Source organism: Oncorhynchus masou, unplaced genomic scaffold, assembly GCF_036934945.1.
Source record: "Oncorhynchus masou masou isolate Uvic2021 unplaced genomic scaffold, UVic_Omas_1.1 unplaced_scaffold_543, whole genome shotgun sequence".
NCBI lineage: Eukaryota > Metazoa > Chordata > Actinopteri > Salmoniformes > Salmonidae > Oncorhynchus > Oncorhynchus masou.
In genome coordinates, this window is record NW_027011844.1 from 210,463 (window position 1) to 227,500 (window position 17,038).

A 17,038-nucleotide genomic window follows, 5' to 3' on the forward strand; every position below is an offset into this window, starting at 1 on the left:
ACTGTTGGCCAGAGCTTCAGGGCTACGTAGGGATATGTAATGTCAGGTGCAGCCCTGTGGCTGTAGATATGATCCTGTTAGACTCGGTGTCCTGTCGTCCCGACTCGTCTAATGGTAATGACACAGCCTCAGTGTTGGCACGGCTTCCAATCTGACCTGCCGCCCTTCGACCTCTCTCTCTCTCTCTGTCTTTCTCCTCTATCTGTTTAATATCAACATACTTTCAAAAATAAATATTGAAATATATTTGATCAAACTAAATAAAAAAATTGTTTCTCTCTCTCTCTCTCTCCCTCCAGGCCGTCCTCGGCTGCTGTACCAGCTGGCTGGCGTGGTTCCCTCCCCTCTCCTCCTGGAGCTGTTGGGCTGCCCGCTGTGTGCCCGCGCCCTAGAGGGCATGGAGCTGGACCTGAGCGACCTGGAGGGGTCTAGGGGAGAGGCCCACACCCTGCACGACTTCCCCCAGGGAGGAGAGGGGCGCGGCAGCCGTGGGAGGCGCCGGCGGAAGGCAGGGCTGGGGGCAGGGCTGGGGCTCGGGGTGAAGAGGGCCAGTAACAGGCTGCTGGAGCTGGGGACAGGATTCAGAGACAGACTGAAATGCATCGTAGACAGCAAGTACTTCAACAGAGGGATCATGACCTCCATCCTCATCAACACTCTCAGTATGGGGATAGAATACCATCAACAGGTAGGACCCTCCTCATCCCCCCTCTCTCCTGTCCCCTCCTCATCCCCCCTCTCTGTCTCTCCTGTCCCCTCCTCATTCCCCCTCTCCGTCTCTCCTGTCCCCTCCTCATCCCCCCCTCTCTCCTGTCCCCTCCTCATCCCCCTCTCCATCTCTCCTGTCCCCTCCTCATCCCCCCTCTCTGTCTCTCCTGTCCCCTCCTCATTCCCCCTCTCCGTCTCTCCTGTCCCCTCCTCATCCCCCTCTCTGTCTCTCCTGTCCCCTCCTCATTCCCCCTCTCCGTCTCTCCTGTCCCCTCCTCATCCCCCTCTCCGTCTCTCCTGTCCCCTCCTCATCCCCCCTCTCCTTCTCTCCTCTCCCCTCCTCATCCCCCCCTCTCTGTCTCTCCTCTCCCCTCCTCATCCCCCTCTCCGTCTCTCCTGTCCCCTCTCCGTCTCTCCTGTCCCCTCCTCATCCCCCCTCTCCTTCTCTCCTTTCCCCTCCTCACCCCCCTCTCCGTCTCTCCTGTCCCCTCCCTCCTCACCCCCCTCTCCTTCTCTCCTGTCCCTTCCTCATCCCCCTCTCCGTCTCTCCTCATCCCCCTCTCCGTCTCTCCTGTCCCCTCCTCATCCCCCTCTCCGTCTCTCCTGTCCCCTCCTCATCCCCCCTCTCCTTCTCTCCTGTCCCCTCATCAACCCCCTCTCCGTCTCTCCTGTCCCCTCCTCATCCCCCTCTCTCCTGTCCCCTCATCATCCCCCCTCTCCGTCTCTCCTGTCTCCTCCTCATCCCCCTCTCCATCTTTCCTGTCTCCTCCTCATCCCCCCTCTCCGTCTCTCCTGTCCCCTCCTCATCCCCCCTCTCCATCTCTCCTGTCCCCTCCTCATCCCCCATCTCTCCTGTCCCCTCCTCATCCCCCTCTCTCCTGTCCCCTCTTCATCCCCCTCTCTCCTCTCCGTCTCTCATCCCCCTCTCCATCTCTCCTGTCCCCTCCTCATCCCCCTCTCCATCTCTCCTGTCCCCTCCTCATCCCCCCCTCTCTCCTGTCCCCTCCTCATCCCCCCTCTCCGTCTCTCCTGTCCCCTCTTCATCCCCCCCTCTCTCCTCTCCATCTCTCATCCCCCCTCTCCGTCTCTCCTGTCCCCTCCTCATCCCCCCTCTCCGTCTCTCCTGTCCCCTCCTCATCCCCCTCTCCGTCTCTCCCGTCCCCTCCTCATCCCCCCTCTCTCCCGTCCCCTCTTCATCCCCCCTCTCTCCTGTCCCCTCCTCATCCCCCTCTCCGTCTCTCCTGTCCCCTCCTCATCCCCCTCTCTCCTGTCCCCTCTTCATCCCCCCTCTCTCCTCTCCGTCTCTCATCCCCCCTCTCCGTCTCTCCTGTCCCCTCCTCATCCCCCCTCTCCATCTCTCCTGTCCCCTCCTCATCCCCCCTCTCTCCTGTCCCCTCCTCATCCCCCCTCTCCGTCTCTCCTGTCCCCTCCTCATCCCCCTCTCCATCTCTCCTGTCCCCTCCTCATCCCCCCTCCCATCTCTCCTGTCCCCTCCTCATCCCCCTCTCTCCTGTCCCCTCTTCATCCCCCTCTCTCCTCTCCATCTCTCATCCCCCCTCTCCGTCTCTCCTGTCCCCTCCTCATCCCCCTCTCTCCCTGTCCCCTCCTCATCCCCCTCTCTCCTGTCTCCTCCTCATCCCCCCTCTCCGTCTCTCCTGTCCCCTCCTCATCCCCCCCTCTCCGTCTCTCCTGTCCCCTCCTCATCCCCCCTCTCCGTCTCTCCTGTCCCCTCCTCATCCCCCCTCTCCGTCTCTCCCGTCCCCTCCTCATCCCCCCCTCTCTCCCGTCCCCTCTTCATCCCCCTCTCTCCCGTCCCCTCCTCATCCCCCTCTCTCCCGTCCCCTCCTCATCCCCCCTCTCTCCCGTCCCCTCCTCATCCCCCTCTCTCCCATCCCCTCCCTCATCCCCTCTCTCTCCCGTCCCCTCCTCATCCCCCCTCTCTCCCGTCCCCTCCTCATCCCCCCCCCTCTCCCGTCCCCTCCTCATCCCCCCTCTCCGTCTCTCCCGCCCCCTCCTCATCCCCCTCTCTCCCTGTCCCCTCCTCATCCCCCCACTCTCCCGTCCCCTCCTCATCCCCCTCTCTCCCGTCCCCTCCTCATCCCCCTCTCTCCTGTCCCCTCCTCATCCCCCTCTCCGTCTCTCCTGTCCCCTCCTCATCCCCCCTCTCCATCTCTCCTGTCCCCTCCTCATCCCCCTCTCCATCTCTCCTGTCCCCTCCTCATCCCCCTCTCCATCTCTCCTGTCCCCTCCTCATCCCCCTCTCTCCCTGTCCCCTCTTCATCCCCCTCTCTCCTCTCCATCTCTCATCCCCCCTCTCCGTCTCTCCTGTCCCCTCCTCATCCCCCCTCTCCTGTCCCCTCCTCATCCCCCCTCTCTCCTGTCTCCTCCTCATCCCCCTCTCCGTCTCTCCTGTCCCCTCCTCATCCCCCCTCTCCGTCTCTCCTGTCCCCTCCTCATCCCCCCTCTCCGTCTCTCCTGTCCCCTCCTCATCCCCCCTCTCCGTCTCTCCCGTCCCCTCCTCATCCCCCCCTCTCTCCCGTCCCCTCTTCATCCCCCCTCTCTCCCGTCCCCTCCTCATCCCCCTCTCTCCCGTCCCCTCCTCATCCCCCTCTCTCCCGTCCCCTCCTCATCCCCCTCTCTCCCATCCCCTCCTCATCCCCTCTCTCTCCCCGTCCCCTCCTCATCCCCCCCTCTCTCCCGTCCCCTCCTCATCCCCCCCTCTCCCGTCCCCTCCTCATCCCCCTCTCCGTCTCTCCCGCCCCCTCCTCATCCCCCCTCTCTCCTGTCCCCTCCTCATCCCCCCACTCTCCCGTCCCCTCCTCATCCCCCTCTCTCCCGTCCCCTCCTCATCCCCCTCTCTCCCGTCCCCTCCTCATCCCCCTCTCTCCTGACCCCTCCTCATCCCCCTCTCTCCCGTCCCCTCCTCATCCCCCCTCTCTCCCGTCCCCTCCTCATCCCCCTCTCTCCCGTCCCTCCTCATCCCCCCTCTCTCCCCGTCCCCTCCTCATCCCCCTCTCTCCCGTCCCCTCCTCATCCCCCCTCTCTCCCGTCCCCTCCTCATCCCCCCCTCTCTCCTGTCTCCTCCTCATCCCCCTCTCTCCCGTCCCCTCCTCATCCCCCCTCTCTCCCGTCCCCTCCTCATCCCCCCTCTCTCCCGTCCCCTCCTCATCCCCCTCTCTCCCGTCCCCTCCTCATCCCCCCTCTCTCCTGTCCCCTCCTCATCCCCCCTCTCCGTCTCTCCTGTCCCCTCCTCATCCCCCTCTCTCCTGTCCCCTCTTCATCCCCCTCTCTCCTCTCCGTCTCTCATCCCCCCTCTCCGTCTCTCCTGTCCCCTCCTCATCCCCCCTCTCCATCTCTCCTGTCCCCTCCTCATCCCCCTCTCTCCTGTCCCATCTTCATCCCCCCTCTCCATTTCTCCTGTCCCCTCCTCATTCCCCCTCTCCATCTCTCCTGTCCCCTCCTCATCCCCCTCTCTCCCGTCCCCTCCTCATCCCCCCTCTCTCCCGTCCCCCTCCTCATCCCCCTCTCTCCCGTCCCCTCCTCATCCCCCCTCTCCGTTTCTCCCGTCCCCTCCTCATCCCCCCTCTCTCCCGTCCCCTCCTCATCCCCCTCTCTCCCGTCCCCTCCTCATCCCCCCCTCTCTCCCGTCCCCTCCTCATCCCCCTCTCCATCTCTCCTGTCCCCTCCTCATCCCCCTCTCTCCCTGACCTCTCCTCATCCCCCTCTCTCCCGTCCCCTCCTCATCCCCCTCTCTCCCGTCCCCTCCTCATCCCCCTCTCTCCCGTCCCCTCCTCATCCCCCTCTCTCCCGTCCCCTCCTCATCCCCCTCTCCATCTCTCCTGTCCCCTCCTCATCCCCCCCCTCTCCCGTCCCCTCCTCATCCCCCTCTCTCCCGTCCCCTCCTCATCCCCCTCTCTCCCGTCCCCTCCTCATCCCCCTCTCTCCCGTCCCCCTCCTCATCCCCCTCTCTCCCGTCCCCTCCTCATCCCCCTCTCTCCCGTCCCCTCCTCACCCCCCCCTCTGGATCTCTCCTGTCCCCTCCTCATCCCCCTCTCTCCTGTCCCCTCCTCATCCCCCTCTCTCCCCGTCCCCTCCTCATCCCCCCCTCTCTCCCGTCCCCTCCTCATCCCCCTCTCTCCCGTCCCCTCCTCATCCCCCTCTCTCCCGTCCCCTCCTCATCCCCCTCTCCGTCTCTCCTCATCCCCCTCTCTCCTGTCCCCTCCTCATCCCCCTCTCTCCCGTCCCCTCCTCATCCCCCTCTCTCCCGTCCCCTCCTCATCCCCCCTCTCTCCCGTCCCCTCCTCATCCCCCCTCTCTCCTGTCCCCTCCTCATCCCCCCCTCTCTCCCGTCCCCTCCTCATCCCCCTCTCTCCCGTCCCCTCCTCATCCCCCCTCTCTCCCGTCCCCTCCTCATCCCCCCTCTCTCCCGTCCCCTCCTCATCCCCCTCTCTCCCGTCCCCTCCTCATCCCCCTCTCTCCCGTCCCCTCCTCATCCCCCTCTCCCCGTCCCCTCCTCATCCCCCTCTCTCCCGTCCCCTCCTCATCCCCCCTCTCTCCTGTCCCCTCCTCATCCCCCCTCTCTCCCGTCCCCTCCTCATCCCCCCTCTCTCCCGTCCCCTCCTCATCCCCCCTCTCTCCCGTCCCCTCCTCATCCCCCTCTCTCCCGTCCCCTCCTCATCCCCCTCTCTCCCGTCCCCTCCTCCTCCCCCTCTCTCCCGTCCCCTCCTCATCCCCCCTCTCTCCCGTCCCTCCTCATCCCCCTCTCTCCCGTCCCTCCTCATCCCCCTCTCTCCTGTCCCCTCCTCATCCCCCCTCTCTCCCGTCCCTCCTCATCCCCCCTCTCCCGTCCCCTCCTCATCCCCCCTCTCTCCCGTCCCCTCCTCATCCCCCTCTCTCCCGTCCCCTCCTCATCCCCCCTCCATCTCTCCTGTCCCCTCCTCATCCCCCTCTCTCCCGTCCCCTCCTCATCCCCCTCTCTCCCGTCCCCTCCTCATCCCCCTCTCTCCCCGTCCCCTCCTCATCCCCCTCTCTCCCGTCCCCTCCTCATCCCCCTCTCTCCCGTCCCCTCCTCATCCCCCTCTCTCCCGTCCCCTCCTCATCCCCCTCTCCATCTCTCCTGTCCCTCATCCCCCCTCTCCCTCATCCCCCCCTCTCTCCCGTCCCCTCCTCATCCCCCCTCTCTCCCGTCCCCTCCTCATCCCCCCTCTCTCCCGTCCCCTCCTCATCCCCCTCTCTCCCGTCCCCTCCTCATCCCCCTCTCTCCGTCTCCCTCCTCATCCCCCCTCTCCCTGTCCCCTCCTCATCCCCCTCTCTCCTGTCCCCTCCTCATCCCCCTCTCCCCGTCCCCTCCTCATCCCCCTCTCTCCCGTCCCCTCCTCATCCCCCTCTCTCCCGTCCCCTCCTCATCCCCCTCTCTCCCGTCCCCTCCTCATCCCCCTCTCTCCTGTCCCCTCCTCATCCCCCCTCTCTCCCGTCCCCTCCTCATCCCCCTCTCTCCCGTCCCTCCTCATCCCCCCTCCCGTCCCCCTCCTCATCCCCCCTCTCTCCCGTCCCCTCCTCATCCCCCTCTCTCCCGTCCCCCTCCTCATCCCCCGTCCCCTCCTCATCCCTCCCCGTCCCCTCCTCATCCCCCTCTCTCCTGTCCCCTCCTCATCCCCCCCTCTCTCCCGTCCCCTCCTCATCCCCCTCTCCCCGTCCCCTCCTCATCCCCCTCTCCCCGTCCCCTCCTCATCCCCCCTCTCTCCTGTCCCCTCCTCATCCCCCCTCTCCGTTTCTCCTGTCCCCTCCTCATCCCCCTCTCTCCTGTCCCCTCCTCATCCCCCCCCTCTCCCGTCCCCTCCTCATCCCCCCTCTCCCCGTCCCCTCCTCACCCCCCCTCTCCGTCTCTCCTCTCTGCCCAGCCGGTACAGTTGACTGATGTCCTGGAGATCAGTAACATCGTGTTCACCTGCATGTTCCTCCTGGAGATGATGTTCAAGCTGCTGGCCTTCGGTCTCTTCGGCTATATCAAGAACCCCTACAACATCTTCGACGGTATCATCGTCATCATCAGGTGGGTGTGAGACAGATCTCTCCAGCAGTGTCTGTGTGTGTGTGTGTGTGTGTGTGTGTGTGTGTGTGTGTGTGTGTGTGTGTGTGTGTGTGTGTGTGTGTTACCGTAAAGTGTGTGTGTCGTGTGTTCCAGTGTCTGGGAGATCGTTGGGCAGGCGGACGGCGGTCTGTCTGTCCTGCCAACCTTAGTGTGTGTGTGTTCCAGTGTCTGGGAGATCGTTGGGCAGGCGGGCGGCGGTCTGTACGTCCTGCCAACCTTAGTGTGTGTGTGTTCCAGTGTCTGGGAGATCGTTGGGCAGGCGGACGGCGGTCTGTCAGTCCTGCCAACCTTAGTGTGTGTGTGTTCCAGTGTCTGGGAGATCGTTGGGCAGGCGGACGGCGGTCTGTCCGTCCTGCCAACCTTAGTGTGTCTGTGTTCCAGTGTCTGGGAGATCGTTGGGCAGGCGGACGGCGGTCTGTCTGTCCTGCCAACCTTAGTGTGTCTGTGTTCCAGTGTCTGGGAGATCGTTGGGCAGGCGGACGGCGGTCTGTCCGTCCTGCCAACCTTAGTGTGTCTGTGTTCCAGTGTCTGGGAGATCGTTGGGCAGGCGGACGGCGGTCTGTCAGTCCTGCCAACCTTAGTGTGTCTGTGTTCCAGTGTCTGGGAGATCGTTGGGCAGGCGGACGGCGGTCTGTACGTCCTGCCAACCTTAGTGTGTGTGTGTTCCAGTGTCTGGGAGATCGTTGGGCAGGCGGACGGCGGTCTGTCAGTCCTGCCAACCTTAGTGTGTCTGTGTTCCAGTGTCTGGGAGATCGTTGGGCAGGCGGACGGCGGTCTGTCCGTCCCCCGAACCTTAGTGTGTGTGTGTTCCAGTGTCTGGGAGATCGTTGGGCAGGCGGACGGCGGTCTGTCAGTCCTGCCAACCTTAGTGTGTGTGTGTTCCAGTGTCTGGGAGATCGTTGGGCAGGCGGACGGCGGTCTGTCAGTCCTGCCAACCTTAGTGTGTGTGTGTTCCAGTGTCTGGGAGATCGTTGGGCAGGCGGACGGCGGTCTGTCCGTCCTGCCAACCTTAGTGTGTGTGTGTTCCAGTGTCTGGGAGATCGTTGGGCAGGCGGACGGCAGTCTGTCTGTCCTGCCAACCTTAGTGTGTGTGTGTTCCAGTGTCTGGGAGATCGTTGGGCAGGCGGACGGCGGTCTGTCCGTCCCCCGAACCTTAGTGTGTCTGTGTTCCAGTGTCTGGGAGATCGTTGGGCAGGCGGACGGCGGTCTGTCCGTCCTGCCAACCTTAGTGTGTCTGTGTTCCAGTGTCTGGGAGATCGTTGGGCAGGCGGGCGGCGGTCTGTACGTCCGGCCAACCTTAGTGTGTGTGTGTTCCAGTGTCTGGGAGATCGTTGGGCAGGCGGACGGCGGTCTGTCCGTCCCCCGAACCTTAGTGTGTGTGTGTTCCAGTGTCTGGGAGATCGTTGGGCATGCGGACGGCGGTCTGTCAGTCCTGCCAACCTTAGTGTGTGTGTGTTCCAGTGTCTGGGAGATCGTTGGGCAGGCGGACGGCGGTCTGTCAGTCCTGCCAACCTTAGTGTGTGTGTGTTCCAGTGTCTGGGAGATCGTTGGGCAGGCGGACGGCGGTCTGTCAGTCCTGCCAACCTTAGTGTGTGTGTGTTCCAGTGTCTGGGAGATCGTTGGGCAGGCGGACGGCGGTCTGTCTGTCCTGCGTACCTTCCGTCTGCTGCGAGTCCTGAAGCTGGTCCGGTTCCTGCCCGCCCTGCGCAGACAGCTGGTGGTTCTGATGAAGACTATGGACAACGTAGCCACCTTCTGTACACTGCTCATGCTCTTCATCTTCACCTTCAGGTAGTGTCACACACACACACACACACACACACACACTGTTACGTACGCCTCTTGGTGGAGGGAACACGGTGATGTCGGGGGAAAGGGGCTGGACGAAACCAAAGCAAACAAAGTAACAATTAAAGAGTCTCCTCTCATACCTGCTTTCCCACTACTTACCTAACGAGCACCACCTGGCGCGCTAACCAACATACAGGGGGGTGGTCCACCCAGGTCTTACCTAACTAGCACCACCACTAACCAACATACAGGGGGTTGGTCCACCCAGGTCTTACCTAACTAGCACCGCCTGGCGCGCTAACCAACATACAGGGGGTGGTCCACCCAGGTCTTACCTAACGAGCACCACCTGGCGCGCTAACCAACATACAGGGGGGTGGTCCACCCAGGTCTTACCTAACTAGCACCACCACTAACCAACATACAGGGGTTGGTCCACCCAGGTCTTACCTAACTAGCACCGCCTGGCGCGCTAACCAACATACAGGGGTGGTCCACCCAGGTCTTACCTAACTAGCACCGCCTGGCGCGCTAGCCAACATACAGGGGGTGGTCCACCCAGGTCTTACCTAACTAGCACCACCACTAACCAACATACAGGGGGTGGTCCACCCAGGTCTTACCTAACGAGCACCACCTGGCGCGCTAACCAACATACAGGGGGTGGTCCACCCAGGTCTTACCTAACTAGCACCGCCTGGCGCGCTAGCCAACATACAGGGGGTGGTCCACCCAGGTCTTACCTAACTAGCACCACCACTAACCAACATACAGGGGGTGGTCCACCCAGGTCTTACCTAACGAGCACCACCTGGCGCGCTAACCAACATACAGGGGGGTGGTCCACCCAGGTCTTACCTAACTAGCACCACCACTAACCAACATACAGGGGGTTGGTCCACCCAGGTCTTACCTAACTAGCACCGCCTGGCGCGCTAACCAACATACAGGGGGTGGTCCACCCAGGTCTTACCTAACTAGCACCGCCTGGCGCGCTAGCCAACATACAGGGGGTGGTCCACCCAGGTCTTACCTAACTAGCACCACCACTAACCAACATACAGGGGGTGGTCCACCCAGGTCTTACCTAACTAGCACCGCCTGGCGCGCTAACCAACATACAGGGGGTGGTCCACCCAGGTCTTACCTAACTAGCACCGCCTGGCGCGCTAGCCAACATACAGGGGTGGTCCACCCAGGTCTTACCTAACTAGCACCACCACTAACCAACATACAGGGGGTGGTCCACCCAGGTCTTACCTAACTAGCACCGCCTGGCGCAGTAACCAACATACAGGGGGTGGTACACCCAGGTCTTACCTAACTAGCACCGCCACTAACCAACATACAGGGGGGTGGTCCACCCAGGTCTTACCTAACTAGCACTGCCTGGCGCGCTAACCAACATACAGGGGGTGGTACACCCAGGTCTTACCTAACTAGCACCGCCACTAACCAACATACAGGGGGGTGGTCCACCCAGGTCTTACCTAACTAGCACCGCCTGGCGCAGTAACCAACATACAGGGGGTGGTCCACCCAGGTCTTACCTAACTAGCACCGCCTGGCGCGCTAACCAACATACAGGGGGTGGTCCACCCAGGTCTTACCTAACGAGCACCACCTGGCGCGCTAACCAACATACAGGGGGGTGACCCAACCAACATACAGGGGTGTGACCCACCCAGGTCTTACCTAACTAGCACCGCCTGGTGCGCTAACTAACATACAGGGGGTGGTCCACCCAGGTCTTACCTAACTAGCACCGCCTGGCGCGCTAACCAACATACAGGGGGTTGTCCACCCAGGTCTTACCTAACTAGCACCTCCTGGCGCGCTAACCAACATACAGGGGGTGGTCCACCCAGGTCTTACCTAACTAGCACCGCCTGGCGCGCTAACCAACATACAGGGGGGTGGTCCACCCAGGTCTTACCTAACTAGCACCGCCTGGCGCGCTAACCAACATACAGGGGGTGGTACACCCAGGTCTTAACTAACTAGCACCGCCTGGCGCGCTAACCAACATACAGAGGGGTGGTCCACCCAGGTCTCACCTAACTAGCACCGCCTGGCACGCTAACCAACATACAGGGGGTGGTCCACCCAGGGCTTACCTAACTAGCACCGCCTGGCACGCTAGCCAACATGCAGGGGGTGGTCCACCCAGGTCTTACCTAACTAGCACCACCACTAGCCAACATACAGGGGGTGGTCCACCCAGGTCTTACCTAACTAGCACCACCACTAACCAACATACAGGGGGTGGTCCACCCAAATCTTACCTAACTAGCACCACCACTAACCAACATTCAGGGGGTTGTCCACCCAGGTCTTACCTAACTAGCACCGCCTGGCGCAGTAACCAACATACAGGGGGGTGGTCCACCCAGGTCTTACCTAACTAGCACTGCCTGGCGCGCTAACCAACATACAGGGGGTGGTACACCCAGGTCTTACCTAACTAGCACCGCCACTAACCAACATACAGGGGGGTGGTCCACCCAGGTCTTACCTAACTAGCACCGCCTGGCGCAGTAACCAACAGACAGTGGGTGGTCCACCCAGGTTTTACCTAACTAGCACCACCTGGCGCGCTAACCAACATACAGGGGGTGGTCCACCCATGTCTTACCTAACTAGCACCGCCTGGCGCAGTAACCAACATACAGGGGGGTGGTCCACCCAGGTCTTACCTAACTAGCACCGCCTGGCGCAGTAACCAACATACAGGGGGGTGGTCCACCCAGGTCTTACCTAACTAGCACCGCCTGGCACGCTAACTAACATACAGGGGGTGGTCCACCCAGGTCTTACCTAACTAGCACCGCCTGGCGCGTTAACCAACATACAGGGGGTGGTCCACCCAGGTCTTACCTAACGAGCACCACCACTAACCAACATACAGGGGGTGGTCCACCCAGGTCTTACCTAACTAGCACCACCACTAACCAACATACAGGGGGTGGTCCACCCAGGTCTTACCTAACTTGCACCACCACTAACCAACATACAGGGGGTGGTCCACCCAGGTCTTACCTAACTAGCACCGCCTGGCGCGCTAACCAACATACAGGGGGTGGTCCACCCAGGTCTTACCTAACTAGCACCGCCTGGCGCAGTAACCAACATACAGGGGGGTGGTCCACCCAGGTCTTACCTAACTAGCACTGCCTGGCGCGCTAACCAACATACAGGGGGTGGTACACCCAGGTCTTACCTAACTAGCACCGCCACTAACCAACATACAGGGGGGTGGTCCACCCAGGTCTTACCTAACTAGCACCGCCTGGCGCAGTAACCAACAGACAGTGGGTGGTCCACCCAGGTTTTACCTAACTAGCACCACCTGGCGCGCTAACCAACATACAGGGGGTGGTCCACCCATGTCTTACCTAACTAGCACCGCCTGGCGCAGTAACCAACATACAGGGGGGTGGTCCACCCAGGTCTTACCTAACTAGCACCGCCTGGCACGCTAACTAACATACAGGGGGGTGGTCCACCCAGGTCTTACCTAACTAGCACCGCCTGGCGCGTTAACCAACATACAGGGGGTGGTCCACCCATGTCTTACCTAACTAGCACCGCCTGGCGCAGTAACCAACATACAGGGGGGTGGTCCACCCAGGTCTTACCTAACTAGCACCGCCTGGCACGCTAACTAACATACAGGGGTGGTCCACCCAGGTCTTACCTAACTAGCACCGCCTGGCGCGTTAACCAACATACAGGGGGTGGTCCACCCAGGTCTTACCTAACTAGCACCACCACTAACCAACATACAGGGGGTGGTCCACCCAGGTCTTACCTAACTAGCACCACCACTAACCAACATACAGGGGGTGGTCCACCCAGGTCTTACCTAACTTGCACCACCACTAACCAACATACAGGGGGTGGTCCACCCAGGTCTTACCTAACTAGCACCGCCTGGCGCGCTAACCAACATACAGGGGGTGGTCCACCCAGGTCTTACCTAACTAGCACCACCACTAACCAACTTCCAGGGGTTGTCCACCCAGATCTTACCTAACTAGCACCACCACTAACCAACATACAGGGGGTGGTCCACCCAGGTCTTACCTAACTAGCACCACCTGGCGTGCTAACCAACATACAGGGGGTGGTCCACCCAGGTCTTACCTATCTAGCACCACCACTAACCAACATACAGGGGGTGGTCCACCCAGGTCTTACCTAACTAGCACCACCACTAACCAACATACAGGGGGTGGTCCACCCAGATCTTACCTAACTAGCACCACCACTAACCAACATACAGGGGGTGGTCCACCCAGGTCTTACCTAACTAACACCACCTGGCGCGCTAACCAACATACAGGGGGTGGTCCACCCAGGTCTTACCTAACTAGCACCACCGCTAACCAACATATAGGGGGTGGTCCTCCCAGGTCTTACCTAACTAGCACCACCACTAACCAACATACAGGGGGTGGTCCTCCCAGGTCTTACCTAACTAGCACCACCACTAACCAACATACAGGGGGTGGTCCACCCAGCTCTTACCTAACTAGCACCACCACTAACCAACATACAGGGGGTGGTCCACCCAGGTCTTACCTAACTAGCACCACCACTAACCAACATACAGGGGGGTGGTCCACCCAGGTCTTACCTAACTAGCACCACCGCTAACCAACATACAGGGGGTGGTCCTCCCAGGTCTTACCTAACTAGCACCACCACTAACCAACATACAGGGGGTGGTCCACCCAGCTCTTACCTAACTAGCACCACCACTAACCAACATACAGGGGGTGGTCCACCCAGCTCTTACCTAACTAGCACCACCACTAACCAACATACAGGGGGTGGTCCACCCAGCTCTTACCTAACTTGCACCACCTGGGGGGGAGACAAGCTGTATCCTCTGACCGAGAGGCAGGGGTCAAAGCTCCTATCTGCGATGAGGCCGACCAATCAGCTACTTTAGGAATCCAGGAAAACACACACTCACACACACACACACACACATACATACAAACCACACACACACGCACACACATGCACACATACCCTGATGATAAATGCTTAATCTCTCTCTCTCTGTGTGTGTGTGTGTGTGTGTGTGTGTGTGTGTGTGTGTGTGTGTGTGTGTGTGTGTGTGTGTGTGTGTGTGTGTGTGCAGTATCCTAGGCATGCACCTGTTTGGGTGTAAATTTAATCAGCAGATGGAGAACGGAGACACCATCCCAGACCGCAAGAACTTTGACTCGCTACTCTGGGCCATCGTTACTGTGTTCCAGGTCAGACCTGTGTTACTGTGTTCCAGGTCAGACCTGTGTTACTGTGTTCCAGGTCAGACCTGTGTTACTGTGTTCCAGGTCAGACCTGCCTGTGTCTGTGTGTCCCTACTCTGGGCCATCGTTACTGTGTTCCAGGTCAGACCCGTGTCTGTGTGTCCCTACTCTGGGCCATCGTTACTGTGTTCCAGGTCAGACCCGTGTCTGTGTGTCCCTACTCTGGGCCATCGTTACTGTGTTCCAGGTCAGACCTGTGTCTGTGTCCCTACTCTGGGTCATCGTTACTGTGTTCCAGGTCAGACCCGTGTCTATGTGTCCCTACTCTGGGTCATCGTTACTGTGTTCCAGGTCAGACCCGTGTCTGTGTGTCCCTACTCTGGGCCATCGTTACTGTGTTCCAGGTCAGACCCGTGTCTATGTGTCCCTACTCTGGGTCATCGTTACTGTGTTCCAGGTCAGACCCGTGTCTATGTGTCCCTACTCTGGGTCATCGTTACTGTGTTCCAGGTCAGACCCGTGTCTGTGTGTCCCTACTCTGGGCCATCGTTACTGTGTTCCAGGTCAGACCGTGTCTGTGTGTCCCTACTCTGGGTCATCGTTACTGTGTTCCAGGTCAGACCCGTGTCTATGTGTCCCTACTCTGGGTCATCGTTACTGTGTTCCAGGTCAGACCCGTGTCTGTGTGTCCCTACTCTGGGCCATCGTTACTGTGTTCCAGGTCAGACCTGTGTCTATGTGTCCCTACTCTGGGTCATCGTTACTGTGTTCCAGGTCAGACCTGTGTTACTGTGTTCCAGGTCAGACCCGTGTCTGTGTGTCCCTACTCTGGGCCATCGTTACTGTGTTCCAGGTCAGACCTGCCTGTGTCTGTGTCTGTGCCTGTGTTTGTGTCTGTGTGTGTATGTGTCTGTGTGTCTGTCTCTCCCTGTGTCTGTGTGTCTGTGTCTGTGTGTCTGTCTCTCCCTGTGTCTGTGTGTGTCTGTGTCTGTGTGTGTCTGTGTCTGTGTGTCTGTCTCTCCCTGTGTCTGTGTGTGTCTGTGTCTGTGTGTGTGTCTGTGTGTGTGTCTGTGTGTGTGTCTGTGTGTCCCTGTGTCTGTGTGTCTGTGTGTCCCTGTGTGCGTACGTGTGTTTAACAGTAATCAGGTCCCGTATCCACAACGTGTCTCAACCTAGGAGTGCTGATCTAGGATCTGTCCCTATAATCTGATTCGTTCTGATCTGGGATCTGTCCCTATAATCTGATCCATTCTGATCTGTCCCAATAATCTGATCCATTCTGATCTGTCCATATAATCTAATTCATTCTGATCTGTCCGTATAATCTAATTCATTATGATCTGTCCCAATAATCTGATCCATTCTGATCTGTCCGTATAATCTGACTCATTATGATCTGGGATCTGTCCCTATAATCTGATCCATTCTGATCTGTCCCAATAATCTGATTCATTCTGATCTGTCCCTATAATCTGACTCATTCTGATCTGTCCATATAATCTGATTCATTCTGATCTGTCCCTATAATCTAATTCATTCTGATCTGTCCGTACAATCTGACTCATTCTGATCTGTCCCTATAATCTGATTCATTCTGATCTGTCCCTATAATCTGATTCATTCTGATCTAGGATCTGTCCCTATAATCTAATTCATTCTGATCTGTCCCTAAAATCTGATTCATTCTGATCTAGGATCTGTCCCTATAATCTGATTCATTCTGATCTGTCCCTATAATCTGATTCATTCTGATCTGGGATCTGTCCCTATAATCTGATTCATTCTGATCTGTCCCTATAATCTGATTCATTCTGATCTAGGATCTGTCCCTATAATCTGATTCATTCTGATCTAGGATCTGTCCCTATAATCTAATTCATTATGATCTGTCCCAATAATCTGATTCGTTCTGATCTAGGATCTGTCCCTATAATCTGATCCATTCTGATCTGTCCCTATAATCTGATTCATTCTGATCTGTCCCTATAATCTGATTCATTCTGATCTGTCCCTATAATCTGAATCATTCTGATCTGTCCCTATAATCTGATTCATTCTGATCTGTCCCTATAATCTGATTCATTCTGATCTGAAAGGCCAAACTGATCCTAGAGGCTTTGTGGACTCCCCTGTTTGGTTCATAGGTCAAAAACTGAAGGCCCTTCTCTCCTTCCCTCCCTCATGCTATCTCTTCCTCTCTCGCTCCCTTCCTTCCATCTTTCTCTCTCCATCCCTCTCTCTCCCACCCTCTCTCTCTCTCACTGTCCCCTTTCCCTCTCTCCCTCCCTCAATCCCTCCCTCTCTCATCCCTCCTCTCTCTTTCTCTCTTTATCTCTCTCCCTCAATCCCTCCCTCTCTCATCCCTCCCCTCTCTCTCTTTCTCTCTCTCTCTCTCTCTCTCTCTCTGGACTGGAATGTGGTCCTGTATAACGGCATGGCCTCCACCTCTCCTCTCTCCTCTCTCATCCCTCTCTCTCCTCTCTCTCTGTCTATAGATCCTGACTCAGGAGGACTGGAATGTGGTCCTGTATAACGGCATGGCCTCCACCTCTCCTCTCGCTGCTCTCTACTTTGTGGCTCTGATGACGTTTGGGAACTATGTCCTCTTCAATCTGCTGGTGGCCATCTTGGTGGAGGGCTTCCAGGCTGAGGTAAGAGTTTGACAAGGTTCTACAGGGTTCTACATGGTTCTACAGGGTTCTACAGGATTCTATGGGATTCTATAGAGTCCAACTAGTTTCAACAGAGTCCAACAGGGTTCTACAGGGTTCTCCAGGGTTCTATGGGATACTATAGAGTCCAACCAGTTTCAACAGAGTCCAACACGGTTCTACAGGGTTCTTTTGGATACTATAGAGTCCAAAAGGGTTCTACGGGGTTCTATAGTCCAACAGGGTTCTACAGGGTTCTACAAGGTAATACATGATTCTATAGAGTCCAACCAGTTTCAACAGACTCCAACAGGGTTCTACAGGGTTCTACAGGGTTCTAGAGTCCAACAGGGTTCTACTGGGTATCACTGGTTTCTACCGGGTTCTACAGAGTCCAACATGGTTCTACAAGGTTCTACGGGTTTCTACAGAGTCCAACATGGTTCTACCGTGTTCTAATTGGTTCTAGAGCGTTCTAGAGGGTTATGTAGAGTACATCAGGGTTTTAAAGGGTTCTATCGGGTTTATAGGGT

At 58.5% G+C, this 17,038-nt stretch overlaps 1 protein-coding gene across 4 annotated transcripts in view; it reads left to right on the forward strand.

Annotated features, from left to right (window-relative positions):
* LOC135536001 (voltage-dependent T-type calcium channel subunit alpha-1H-like) overlaps positions 1 to 17,038 on the forward strand; it is a 123,463-nt gene that overhangs the window by 42,534 nt on the left and 63,891 nt on the right. For all 4 annotated transcript variants that reach the window (XM_064962398.1, XM_064962399.1, XM_064962396.1 and 1 more), the window contains exons 10-14: positions 300 to 688; positions 6,609 to 6,760; positions 8,405 to 8,590; positions 13,743 to 13,860; positions 16,350 to 16,505. In XM_064962398.1, the coding sequence (XP_064818470.1) occupies positions 300 to 688; positions 6,609 to 6,760; positions 8,405 to 8,590; positions 13,743 to 13,860; positions 16,350 to 16,505 (1,001 nt within the window). The remainder of the gene's footprint in view (positions 1 to 299; positions 689 to 6,608; positions 6,761 to 8,404; positions 8,591 to 13,742; positions 13,861 to 16,349; positions 16,506 to 17,038) is intronic.